We start from the raw sequence: 10,338 nt of genomic DNA, 5'->3' as shown, positions 1-10,338 counted from the left end.
TTCCCGCCACCTCCCCCCTTGCCTCAGTCCTCCCCTTCCATCTTTCCCCCTCCCCCCGAAGCATGACAACAAGCAGAAACAGATTTTATATAGGAGTATTTGTACATACCGATGGTAAATTTAAATAACTGTACATGTAGGAGGCTTTGTTTTGGTTGTGCTGTTGTAAAGCTGTAAAAAGGAAGTGAGGTGAGGGGAAGTAAGGTTTTGGGGATTTTTTTGTTATTGAGCAGAGCGGGAATAAAACACAGCGCCTTTCATGAGAATTTATACCCTTAACTTCTCATTTTGTCACCGTTCAGCCGTAAACGTCAGTGCATTTTATCAGGATTTCATAGGATGGAAGATGTTTGTAATCTTGAAATGGAAGAAAAATGTTGCACAATTCTAAAACTTTTTAAGGCCACCCTTTGCTGCAATTACAGCTGGAAGGCTTTTGGAGTTTGTTCATGAAGAAAAGTATTCCCACATCATGCTGCTGCCTCCACCGTGTCCTACAGTGGGGAATGAGGAGTCCATCCCGGGAGTTTACGACTTTTACCATCCAAAGAGCCATTTTTCTCCTCAGTCCAGCTAAATAAAACAGATCTGGATTTACAAATATGACCTTATCTTTTGAAAAAAGATAAACTTGGATTTCTTTTCTTTAATCATTTTTAAGCAAAGTTTCTAAAAGTGGAAACTCCAAACAGCCGGTGGTGGCTTTGGAGCCAACGGTTGCAGACAAAAACTCTTTAAGAACACATATTTTCTTCCCATTTTGCAATCATGTACTACTTTGTGTTTTTAAAAAAAATCTTTAAAATCACATTAGAATGCACTGAGGTTTACGACTTTTCATTTTGTGGGTGCGAATCCTCATGCAAGGCATCGTTTAAGCCCGCCCCGCCGCTCTAAACTGGCTCAGATTTTTACTGAGGCTTGAAGTATTAAACCGTTTTACATTTCATTTCATTTGCAGGAAGCTGTTGCTTTTAGAAAGTGAAGGCTGCACCTGTTTTTAACCCCCGAATGATGCAAGGTCGTGGCTCAAACGAGGCCTCTGTTGTGCAGGTGTGTTGTCCGGTTCTGTTCTCGTCCTTTCAGGGCCGACAGAACACACCGTCAGACATAGGAAGAAAACTTATTTATTTAAAAGAGCTTTTTAAACTGTTTTTTAAATGAAACTTGCAGCTAACGCTTCCATTTTCGGGGGGTTTATTTAATTCAGTTGTGTATTGATACGATACTGCATCACTTCGTCCTCTGTATTTATCAGTACAAGTCGACGCAGATACTGGCTGGGCTTTTCCGCCATGTTGTGTTTAGAGCAATAACCCGCTAAATATCAAACAGAAACCTGTGTCTGTCTTTTTACTCATGTTTTTAAGTGGACAATAGAACATAATAATGAGGAGTGCAATTAATAGACGTTTCTAAACTTTTCAAGTGTTTCATTGGCTAAAAAAAAGCAATGTTATCGACTCAACTGGAGGCTCCGTCCGAATTGTAAGTCAGTCCGTTTGCCTTCAGTGGCAGAGCGCTAATGTCATTTTTAATGTCTTCTGGCTGTTTAGATGAGTTTTGGTTGAGGAGTTGGTTCAACCGCAGCCAAGACGGTCTCAGGAAAGCACTTCCATCGGAAAAAAAACCCCGCTCGCTTTAACGGTTTTACTGCTAGGTTTCTGGTTTCACGCAGCCGATAAACGTTTTGACTGAGGTTTCTGCAGATATGCTGCTCCTGTTGAACATTTAAACTTCTGGATACTAGAAAACCGAATTCAAAGAGCAATACAAAGACGTGGGAGGTCAAACCGAGGCACGGGCCAGTTAACGGAGTATAACCGAGGATTAAACGGCTGAATTAATATTCACCAATATTGTGTTTTTATGGCTTACATAATTTCTTTTCTGGTTGTGTGGAACATAGACTAATGCACTGCTGCCCCTCCCTCAACTGTTGCTGCACACTGCCTCGGTTACAAGGCAGATACATTTCTCCGGGAATCATTCGGAATTACAAAATAAACAAAACTGAAGTAAAAAAAAAAAAAGACACATTTTTGAAGGTTTGATTTTTCTGTCTAGGTGTTAAACTAATAAATGCCAAATTTGTATGAAGATTTGATTTCAGCTGTAATGATCAACATGATGTTTTTGCAGCAGTAGTAAGAATCGTTGCCGGTCCGTGCCTGGTGAAGAGTTCCCATGTGTGCAACCCTTACTTACTAAACACATTTATTTCCGGCTAGTTCTGGATTTTTATGAATTAACGGATATTTCAGGTTCTTCCCAGACTGAAATGTAAACTGTATTCAGTCCTTTTTATTTATTTATTTTTTATTTTTTTGACACTTTGACAAAACTGTCTGGAGCTCATCCCCAAAGCGTTATTTATCAGTTTACCGGCCCAGTTTTGCCACATTGTTCAGATTTTTTTATTTATCAACCAGAGACTGAAGGAACCTGTGTGCGGCCTACATCTGCGGAAGTTTAACAATGACAGCAACATTTATTTATTTTTTTGTCACCAGTGTCTTTTCTTAAATTATTTTCATTGTCTAGATTAGAGTGCAGCCCACTTGTTAATGTAGCCCTCGACATTTCCCCAGTGCCTGTCCTTAACTGTGAACTCCTCAGTGGTCCAGAGGTCGCTGCAGGGAGTTTCTTCCTTTTACGAGTCGCAGTTGAACTTTTCTCTGAAGTACGAGAGCACCGCCTTAAATTGGGTTCCCACATCCGCTGAAAAGCCTCTAAATATCTACATTTCAAATGGGGAAGACTTAGAAGGACGCCACCCTCAAAGAAGGGTTTGAATTGTTCTTCTTAAGTCTTGCCACAAGCCTGCGAAATCCAGATAAATGTAAGAATGACGCCTTAGCTTTTTTTTTTCGTTTTTCATTTTTCTTTCCTGCCTCAAACGACCCAATTTGAGCGACCTTACTCTGTGTGTCTCTGGGGAGATAAAGGCGATAACGAAGCACGATCAACAGTCGTAAGGTGCTCTGCAGCTCGTTTTGTGCTTTTTGGGTTTAAATGTTACAGAAACATGACAGGATCTTTTTTTTCTTCTTTTTTTTGTACAATTGTAACAAAACCTCTGGTTGAAAACTGATGTCCTCAGGGGCTAGCATTGTTTTCACAGGATTTATTTATATCAGCGATTGTTTATTGTTTTTTTTTTTTCATATTAGTTATTTCAACTGTCAGCACTGTAGTGTACATAAGAGGTTTTTGTAAAGAGGAAAAAAAAACTTGTAGTGTGGTTTCTACTTTAAATATGAACCTAGCTAATAAAAGGTTCAAAGTATGAAAACTATGTTTCTGTTCTCTTGTTTGAAATCCTCATTTGTCATCTTAAGACAATAAAAAAAAAAAGATCAAATTCTTATCCAATTAAATCCTATTTCAGTTCGAATCATAACAAAATGATGATTTAGTCTGATTACAAGAGCAAAGTAATCAAAGTAAATTACATATTTATCTTCTGGACTTGGCTACATGCTAATACCGTAGACCTGCCAGCATCACTGTAATGTAATTGATACAAAAGCTAAATGCAAAAGACCTACTGATAGTAGAAGACCTTGAACATATCGCCGTTCTCTGTTAATAAAATTATTATTAACAGAGTATTTGTTAATTAAAGCAAAGTTCACATGAAACTCTATAAAGCTTACAAAATATTACCACACAAACCAGCTGGTATCAGTTCACACAGTTAATGAGCTAATGTGAGTTTAGAACCAGTGATCACAAATAGTCCAGTTCAAGGAGAAATACAATTTTTTTACTTTCTGTGGGACAGAAATGCAGTTGACAGGTCTGTCATTGGCTTTGTTCAGGAAAGAGACAGAATTAAACCCTCAATAACTGAACCAGACGTAGAAATAAAAACAAAAGTACTGAAAATTAAAGGCAGCAGTAGTTCTGTCAAGAATGTAATGTTCTGTTCATATTTGTGTTACAGATGCATGAATAGAAGCTATATAACAGGCAAATTAATATTTTAGAGAAAATAATGTTAACAAATACAAGTAGATTTTTTTTCCCCTCTGCTTTGTAGTTATTTTTCTCCTTCTGTGTGTTTTGTTTACCTGCCTGTATGTTCTTTACAGCTGTTATGCAACCACCCACCGCCTGCAGTCTGCATCACGAAGACCACCACAGTGATTCAGGCAGACAACACACACACACACACACACACACACACACACTCTAATGCTGTGGCTACATAATTCAGTGCTAGTTTGCTTTGGCTCAAATTCACCTCAAAGCTACATTTTCTCCCTGCTTCTCAGATTCCTGCTGCTGTTATTATCCTTCTGTCGAGTTATTAATCGTTAAGTGTTGTGTAATATTGGACAAACTTTTGCATGCGCAGTGTGCTGGCTGCACGTCAGATGAGCTGAAGTTTCCTTTAAAGGGCAGCCACTCTTCTGGCGGTCTGCCTCCTCCTCTTCAGGCTATTTCAGATTGTGTCTTGTTTAGATTTCCCCCAACAGCTTTATTATTTCCTAATAAGTGACCCTCCTACATTTGTAAACTCTTCAGTATGAATATGAACTGTAACCAAAAAAAAAAACAACACCCAGTGTAATAGAAATCAGTCATTTATTAATTACAACACATGCATACAGTCTTAAACAGTGTTTTTTTTTTTTAAATAAAGTGCAATATATATATATATATATATATATATATATATATATATACTGGGAAAAAAAGTGTTTGGAGCAATTGTTGGCACAAAATAAACATTAGTGGTACAAGAATGAATTCGACTGAGATCCAATCCAGAAATGAACTGCTGGTAGAAAGGGTTCAATTTGGATCTACTCTGCATGCAAAGAGAGTGACAGCTTATGAGACACATTACTACTTATTGAGTAGAAAAAGGAGCTTGTAGAAATCCAGGAGCAGCCAGAGGATGAATGACGGGATGGTGAGTGCTAGCAGCTAAGCTAACTCCCAATTTGCCAGCTGAGGAATGAAAGAAGTGTGGAGGAGTGCAGCCAAAGCACATGAAACTCAAGTATAACAATTACAAAGTAAACAATTTAAATACTAAAAAAAAAGCAATACTGAACATGACAATTTTTGTTTTTAATTTTCTTCAGTGTTGGCTTCACAGTAGATTAACAAACAGCTGCTCTTCAATAAAGAATTGAAGCTCTGGGGACTGATTGACCAACTAGCAGCTTCTTTTAGACGATTTCAGCTTCATAACCGGGCCGTTCTCTTGCTCAAAAAGTGAGTTGAGACAACACTGCGTCAAGCCTCTCTTCTTTCAGGACAGATATTCAGCCCCAGCTCCACCAGTGCTCCCAGCAGCATGGTCCACAGCGGTATGCAGACAAACGTCAGCTTCACGTCGGCCAGCTTCTCCAGCTTGGCGCACAGCGTCAGGCAGAAGCCCAGTTTGAGCAGCATGGCGGTCAAGTACCAGGCGCGCAGGCGCAGGGACGACGAGCCGTTGCGCAGGTCGTACCCGAGTTTGCATCGCCCCGCCATCTTGACGGCGAGCATGAGGATGAGGATGCCGTCGAAGACCCAGACTGGGAGAAAGATGAGGAACCAGTTCCATTGCACCTGGAATGACGAAGAGGATTAAGGTATTGAATAATTGTGAAATAAATGGAAAATGAATGAGTACAGATCTGAAAAGTGTTGTGCGCATTTGTATTCAGGCTCCTTTACTCTTAATACCCTAAAATAAAAATCCAGTCCAAACAATTGTATTAATAGTGAATGTTTAATCTCAGTAGAAAAAGGTAGAGGTTTACAATCCAGCTAGTCAACTTTAAACATAAGACCAGAAGTACAATGATGCCTCGGGTCTAGATCAAAGAAAATTAATGCTAGAATGGTCTAGTCAAAGTCTAGATCGGAGTCAATCTGAAAGTCTAAGCTACTGCAACCATTTCTAGCTGTGGAAAAACCTGTAGCTGTAATTCTACCAGAAGGTATTGTCTCAGAGGAAATGAATGCAAATACACACCACAATTATTATTTTTTTATTTGTTAAATGTAAAATAAAAAAAAAAAATAAAACAGTTCGATCACAAAGAGAGGTCAGCATACCTTCCCATCCAGTTTGAGCACCAGCATGATGAGAAACACCAGGGTAAAGACCCAAGTCAACAACACCCTCTGGGCCAGAGACATCTCACTATGCGGACACACATCAAGAGGAGAAAATAAATCCATGGTAAACACGCAAAACGCTGCTGCTTTATCAATGTTGACAATCACTTATTACTTGTAACAGAATTGTATGAAGCTAAGAAGAACAGCGGATAAAGCCGTTACCATAATAAGCCTGTCAGTTACAGTCTTGTTGGTAAAATTTGATATAGTACAAACCGAATCTATATGTATTACAATTCAAGCTTTTCATTCATTGTAAGCAACGGGTTGCTCTGGGCTAGCTCAAATAGCATTGTGCTAATCGATTAGTTGACTTACATTAGTGTATTCCCAACTCTATGTCAAGCATCCTCTTGTCTCTCTCTGCACCTCAAACATAGATCATCACAATAATGTCACTGCCTATCAGTTACATTATTAAGATTATAATGGTCCACAGCTGTAATGACCACAGTCCCGTTATCTTCGGGTTTGTCCCGCCCCTCCAAGAATACGATTGGGTTTTTTTTCATCCTTTACGTTGGTCGTACGTTCCATAGACATAAAAGAGTAGAAGTTGAACGGCGTACGTCAACGTCACCGCCATGTTTTGAGTTGCATCTTTGTTGAAAGCAAGATTTGGTGGTTGTTATAGCTACAAATAAATTAAATGTGGTTTGGTACATTTGAAAACATCATTGTACCTCCACTCTTAAATATTTTTTGACAAAACAAAATAGCTGAACTTAAAACAGTTTAAACTAAGTTAGTTAAATGTAGTTCTTTGGTATATTTTTCATTTTTATTTTAATGGTCATGATTAGTTCTACAGTGAGCAAATTTTCTACATTTATAATTGATCTATTGTTTATTTTTTAACGTGTAAACTTAAATGTTTATTTTATACTAAAACCCCGGTCTCAAAGCGAAGTTAAACAGCTGTGCCAGACACAATATGTCGAACGCCCTGACGGTAGCCGTTTTCTCTTGCATATCTAGAACATGTGTAGCCATTTTGGCGACAAACCGTAAAGGTTTTGTAGAGACGCACAGTCTGTGGTCAGGTTAGATGTCCACTAGAGGGCGGGAGTGCTTTTTTACTACTTTATATGTTTATAGTTGTATCCGATTTTACGCACAACTATTGAGAACAAAACCAGCGGGATTTGTACTTTTCATTTAAATATTGTTTTGAATCAATTTCTACAATTCGTTGTAGAAATTGATTGTAAGTTTAAGTTGATCAAAATGTAACTTCACGTCCTCACGAAGCTTTACGGTAATATGCTCCAAGTAGTATTTTGACACTGAGCGTTAGAAAGGGAAAAGCTAGCGTTTCAAACATCACCGAGCAGGACTGAGCATCTCCTCCAGACAATGGGAAAAGCTCGCTAACTCTTTGCGCCACAGTTCACCTTCAGATAGTGCAGGTATTGGTTTGACGCAGTGGACCTGGAGCAACCGCGGCGTGAAAAGGAGGTAAGACGGAGCTTGTGCTCGTTCAGAGATATTATTAAGTACAGCTGTGCGGGTTCTTTGTGGCTGCCGCCGGTGGCTTAGCTAACTATGTAGCTTGGCTTGAGCTAAAGCAGCCAAGAAGACTGGTGGAAAACAGTTCCTGCGCCCCAATACATGGTAATTAGCTTTTTAAAAATAGCTGCTTCACATGCCGTTACAGCACCACAAAGGTTACGATCTTTTGTTTCAGTGAAAAACGCAGTGACACTACCTTCCCCCTCCTCCGGCACTGAAATCACCCTAACCCTTTGAGCTAAACGTTTAAATTCGGCTATATCTATAGTGAGCAAACATTAAAGGGTTAATGCGGAACTAATCCGATTTTAAGACAAAAACACTATGCGTGCGGCTCATTTGTGGTTGCTGGTTATGTTTATTTTCAACATGGTGGAGGAGATGGATGCCTCACTAGGCTTAAATATTTCTTGCTCAGTCAACTGTACTTGCTCTAAGTAAACCAAGCAATGTTAACAGACCAGTTTTCCCCTGGACAGCGGGGTCAGCATCCTTTTTACAGTTTGGCCATTGCACCAACATTGCAGAAGGCTTTATACATACCACACAAAATGAAGTTGAATTACGAGATTTAGTTTTTATTTTTCGGACAAAGAAATACGAACCTTTAAGAGGGAAAGAAGACTTTATGTAGAATTAGGCAGTGCTTTATCTAGTTTCCTATACACACAGGTAGCAAGTCAAGTTCAAACATCAGAATAGAGGGGAAAGAAAAGAGGATTTAAGTGACTTTGAACTTGGCTGGGTTGTATGTCTGCATTTCAGAAACTTCCGATCTGCAGGGATTTTATGCTTAATCATCCCTCCTTTTTGAAGTGGATGGTTGAAAGAGAAAATATCTTATGAGCAGCAGCAGTTGTGTGGAATGGCCTGACCGGGTTCAAGATCTTAGAAAGGCAACAACAGCTCGATAACTTATGGATCCAATGCAGAAAACCATTTCAGAACACAAAACTCATTGAATCTCAGAGCAGATAGATTATAAACAGCATCAGGTATCAATCCTGTCAGCTGAAAGCTGCAGTCTGCTGAGTCTAAACTTCACTTCAGATGATAGGCTAAGATTTTGACTTTAACAATGTGAAAGCAAGATGCATCCTGCGTTTTGCATCCAATTTTCTAAACATGTTAAATTATTGCTAAAGCTGTAGAAATGGTTGGTTTTTCTGTTTTATTGAAGCTTTTTGCTTGCTGTAAATATTGATGTGATACAAGTTAAGCCATTTTATTTGCACTTACCATGAAAACTTTGGTCCAACCTATATTTAGTATTGTTGAGGCGTATAATAGCATACAAGATGTAACTGCTGTAGTGAAGTGCAGTTTCTGATAACCAGTAACTTTAATTATTTCTTTTTTTTAATCTGATCTGATTAAGGGCTCATACAAAAATCTGTTTGGAGTCTATTAACGAGTAGTTAAGTTTCTAAATATGTAAATCTGTATTAAAGTTGAAGAATGTGTCTCCATCCTAAGTGAACAATGAGCCCGGTTTGAGAACAGGAAGCTCAGATGTTATCCACACTAGTGAATTTTTCTCCTTTGAATGGTGTGTTTGAGACATAGAATATCTTATCAAAAAGAGTGCAAGTCAGCAGAAATATCTCCACCACCAGATCTATAGAAGCACAAAAAGACAAAGGTGAAGCTTAGGTCTATATTTACATACATGACTGGGAAAAAGTATTTAGTGTTGTATTGTACTTAAACATTTCAGATCATCAAGCAAATTTTAACACCAAACAAGGTCAAGATAATCAAAGTAACTCACAGATTACCCGTGTTGTACTTCTTTTTGTGGCTGAATTTTATAAGCAATACCAGCATAGTGGGCTGAAATATCCTAAAATGTAACCATTTTGTTACTAAAAATTATTACAATAATATTGTCATTTTGAAACCTTTTTCAAGTAATGTATTTCAAGTTGACCCTCTCAAAGACTAATGAACTGTAACTTTTTAGAGAACACTCCACACTGGAATTGGAGAATTTTTTAAATATCCAAAATAAAATACAACCACAAAAACAATACATAAAAGGAAATAAAAACCACATACAACCACAAAAAAAAAAAAAAAGATTACGAAGTCTCTGTAAACAAAATTGCCCTTCAAAGAATATTCATAAGAATGGAAATTATCAAGTTAATTGTTAATTAAATAATTGCTTATTTCGACAGGTGTGTGTCGAAATAAGTAAACAGCTTTATGTAAACAGCTTTAAAGAACCTGTTTACGTGCAAAACCTCTACAACTCTGGTTGTTGCCACCAATTGTGGCACAACCAGTGATGTGGGCATCTTGTATGGCAAGACTCGCGTGTCAAATCTTTCTATATTGGAGGTATATTTGCCATCATTCTATTAGTCTATGTGTCAGAAATAAAAGTATTGCATATTTACAGTTTGTCAAATAAATGTGAACATGTTGAGCAGATTACGCTTTGTTTTTAAAACTTTTGACTGCTATAGAAATGATTAGCTGCAGGATGATGCAGCACTGTCATTTGACTCTCTGAACTCTGGTCTAGAATGTAGTTTCTCTTAATTGGTGGAGACATGTATTGGAGCTGGTACAGTGGGGCAAAAAAGTATTTAGTCAGCCACCAATTGTGCAAGTTCTCCCACTTAAAAAGATGAGAGAGGCCTGTAATTTTCATCATAGATGTACCTCAACTATGAGAGACAAAAGGAGAAA

The 10,338-nt window shown here is 38.2% G+C and overlaps 2 protein-coding genes across 5 annotated transcripts in view; one reads left to right on the top strand and one right to left on the bottom strand.

Annotated features, from left to right (window-relative positions):
- Positions 1 to 5,064: 5,064 nt before the first annotated feature.
- LOC103459289 (transmembrane protein 60) lies at positions 5,065 to 6,640 on the bottom strand. Its single transcript, XM_008400755.2, has 3 exons — positions 6,448 to 6,640; positions 6,064 to 6,151; positions 5,065 to 5,571 (listed from the first exon to the last, which is right to left on the bottom strand). The coding sequence occupies exons 2-3, from the start codon at positions 6,145 to 6,147 to the stop codon at positions 5,254 to 5,256; spliced, it is 402 nt and encodes a 133-aa protein (XP_008398977.1). The 5' UTR covers positions 6,148 to 6,151; positions 6,448 to 6,640; the 3' UTR covers positions 5,065 to 5,253.
- A 722-nt stretch (positions 6,641 to 7,362) lies between these two features.
- phtf1 (putative homeodomain transcription factor 1) overlaps positions 7,363 to 10,338 on the top strand; it is a 38,703-nt gene continuing 35,727 nt past the window's right edge. For 3 of the 4 annotated variants that reach the window (XM_017302909.1, XM_008400753.2, XM_008400751.2), the window contains exon 1: positions 7,363 to 7,587. The gene's annotated coding sequence lies outside the window, so the exon portion shown is untranslated. The remainder of the gene's footprint in view (positions 7,588 to 10,338) is intronic. The other variant, XM_008400752.2, reaches the window with a different exon arrangement.

The sequence above is a fragment of the Poecilia reticulata genome, linkage group LG23, assembly GCF_000633615.1.
Source record: "Poecilia reticulata strain Guanapo linkage group LG23, Guppy_female_1.0+MT, whole genome shotgun sequence".
NCBI lineage: Eukaryota > Metazoa > Chordata > Actinopteri > Cyprinodontiformes > Poeciliidae > Poecilia > Poecilia reticulata.
This window is presented reverse-complemented; position numbering and strand designations above follow the sequence as displayed.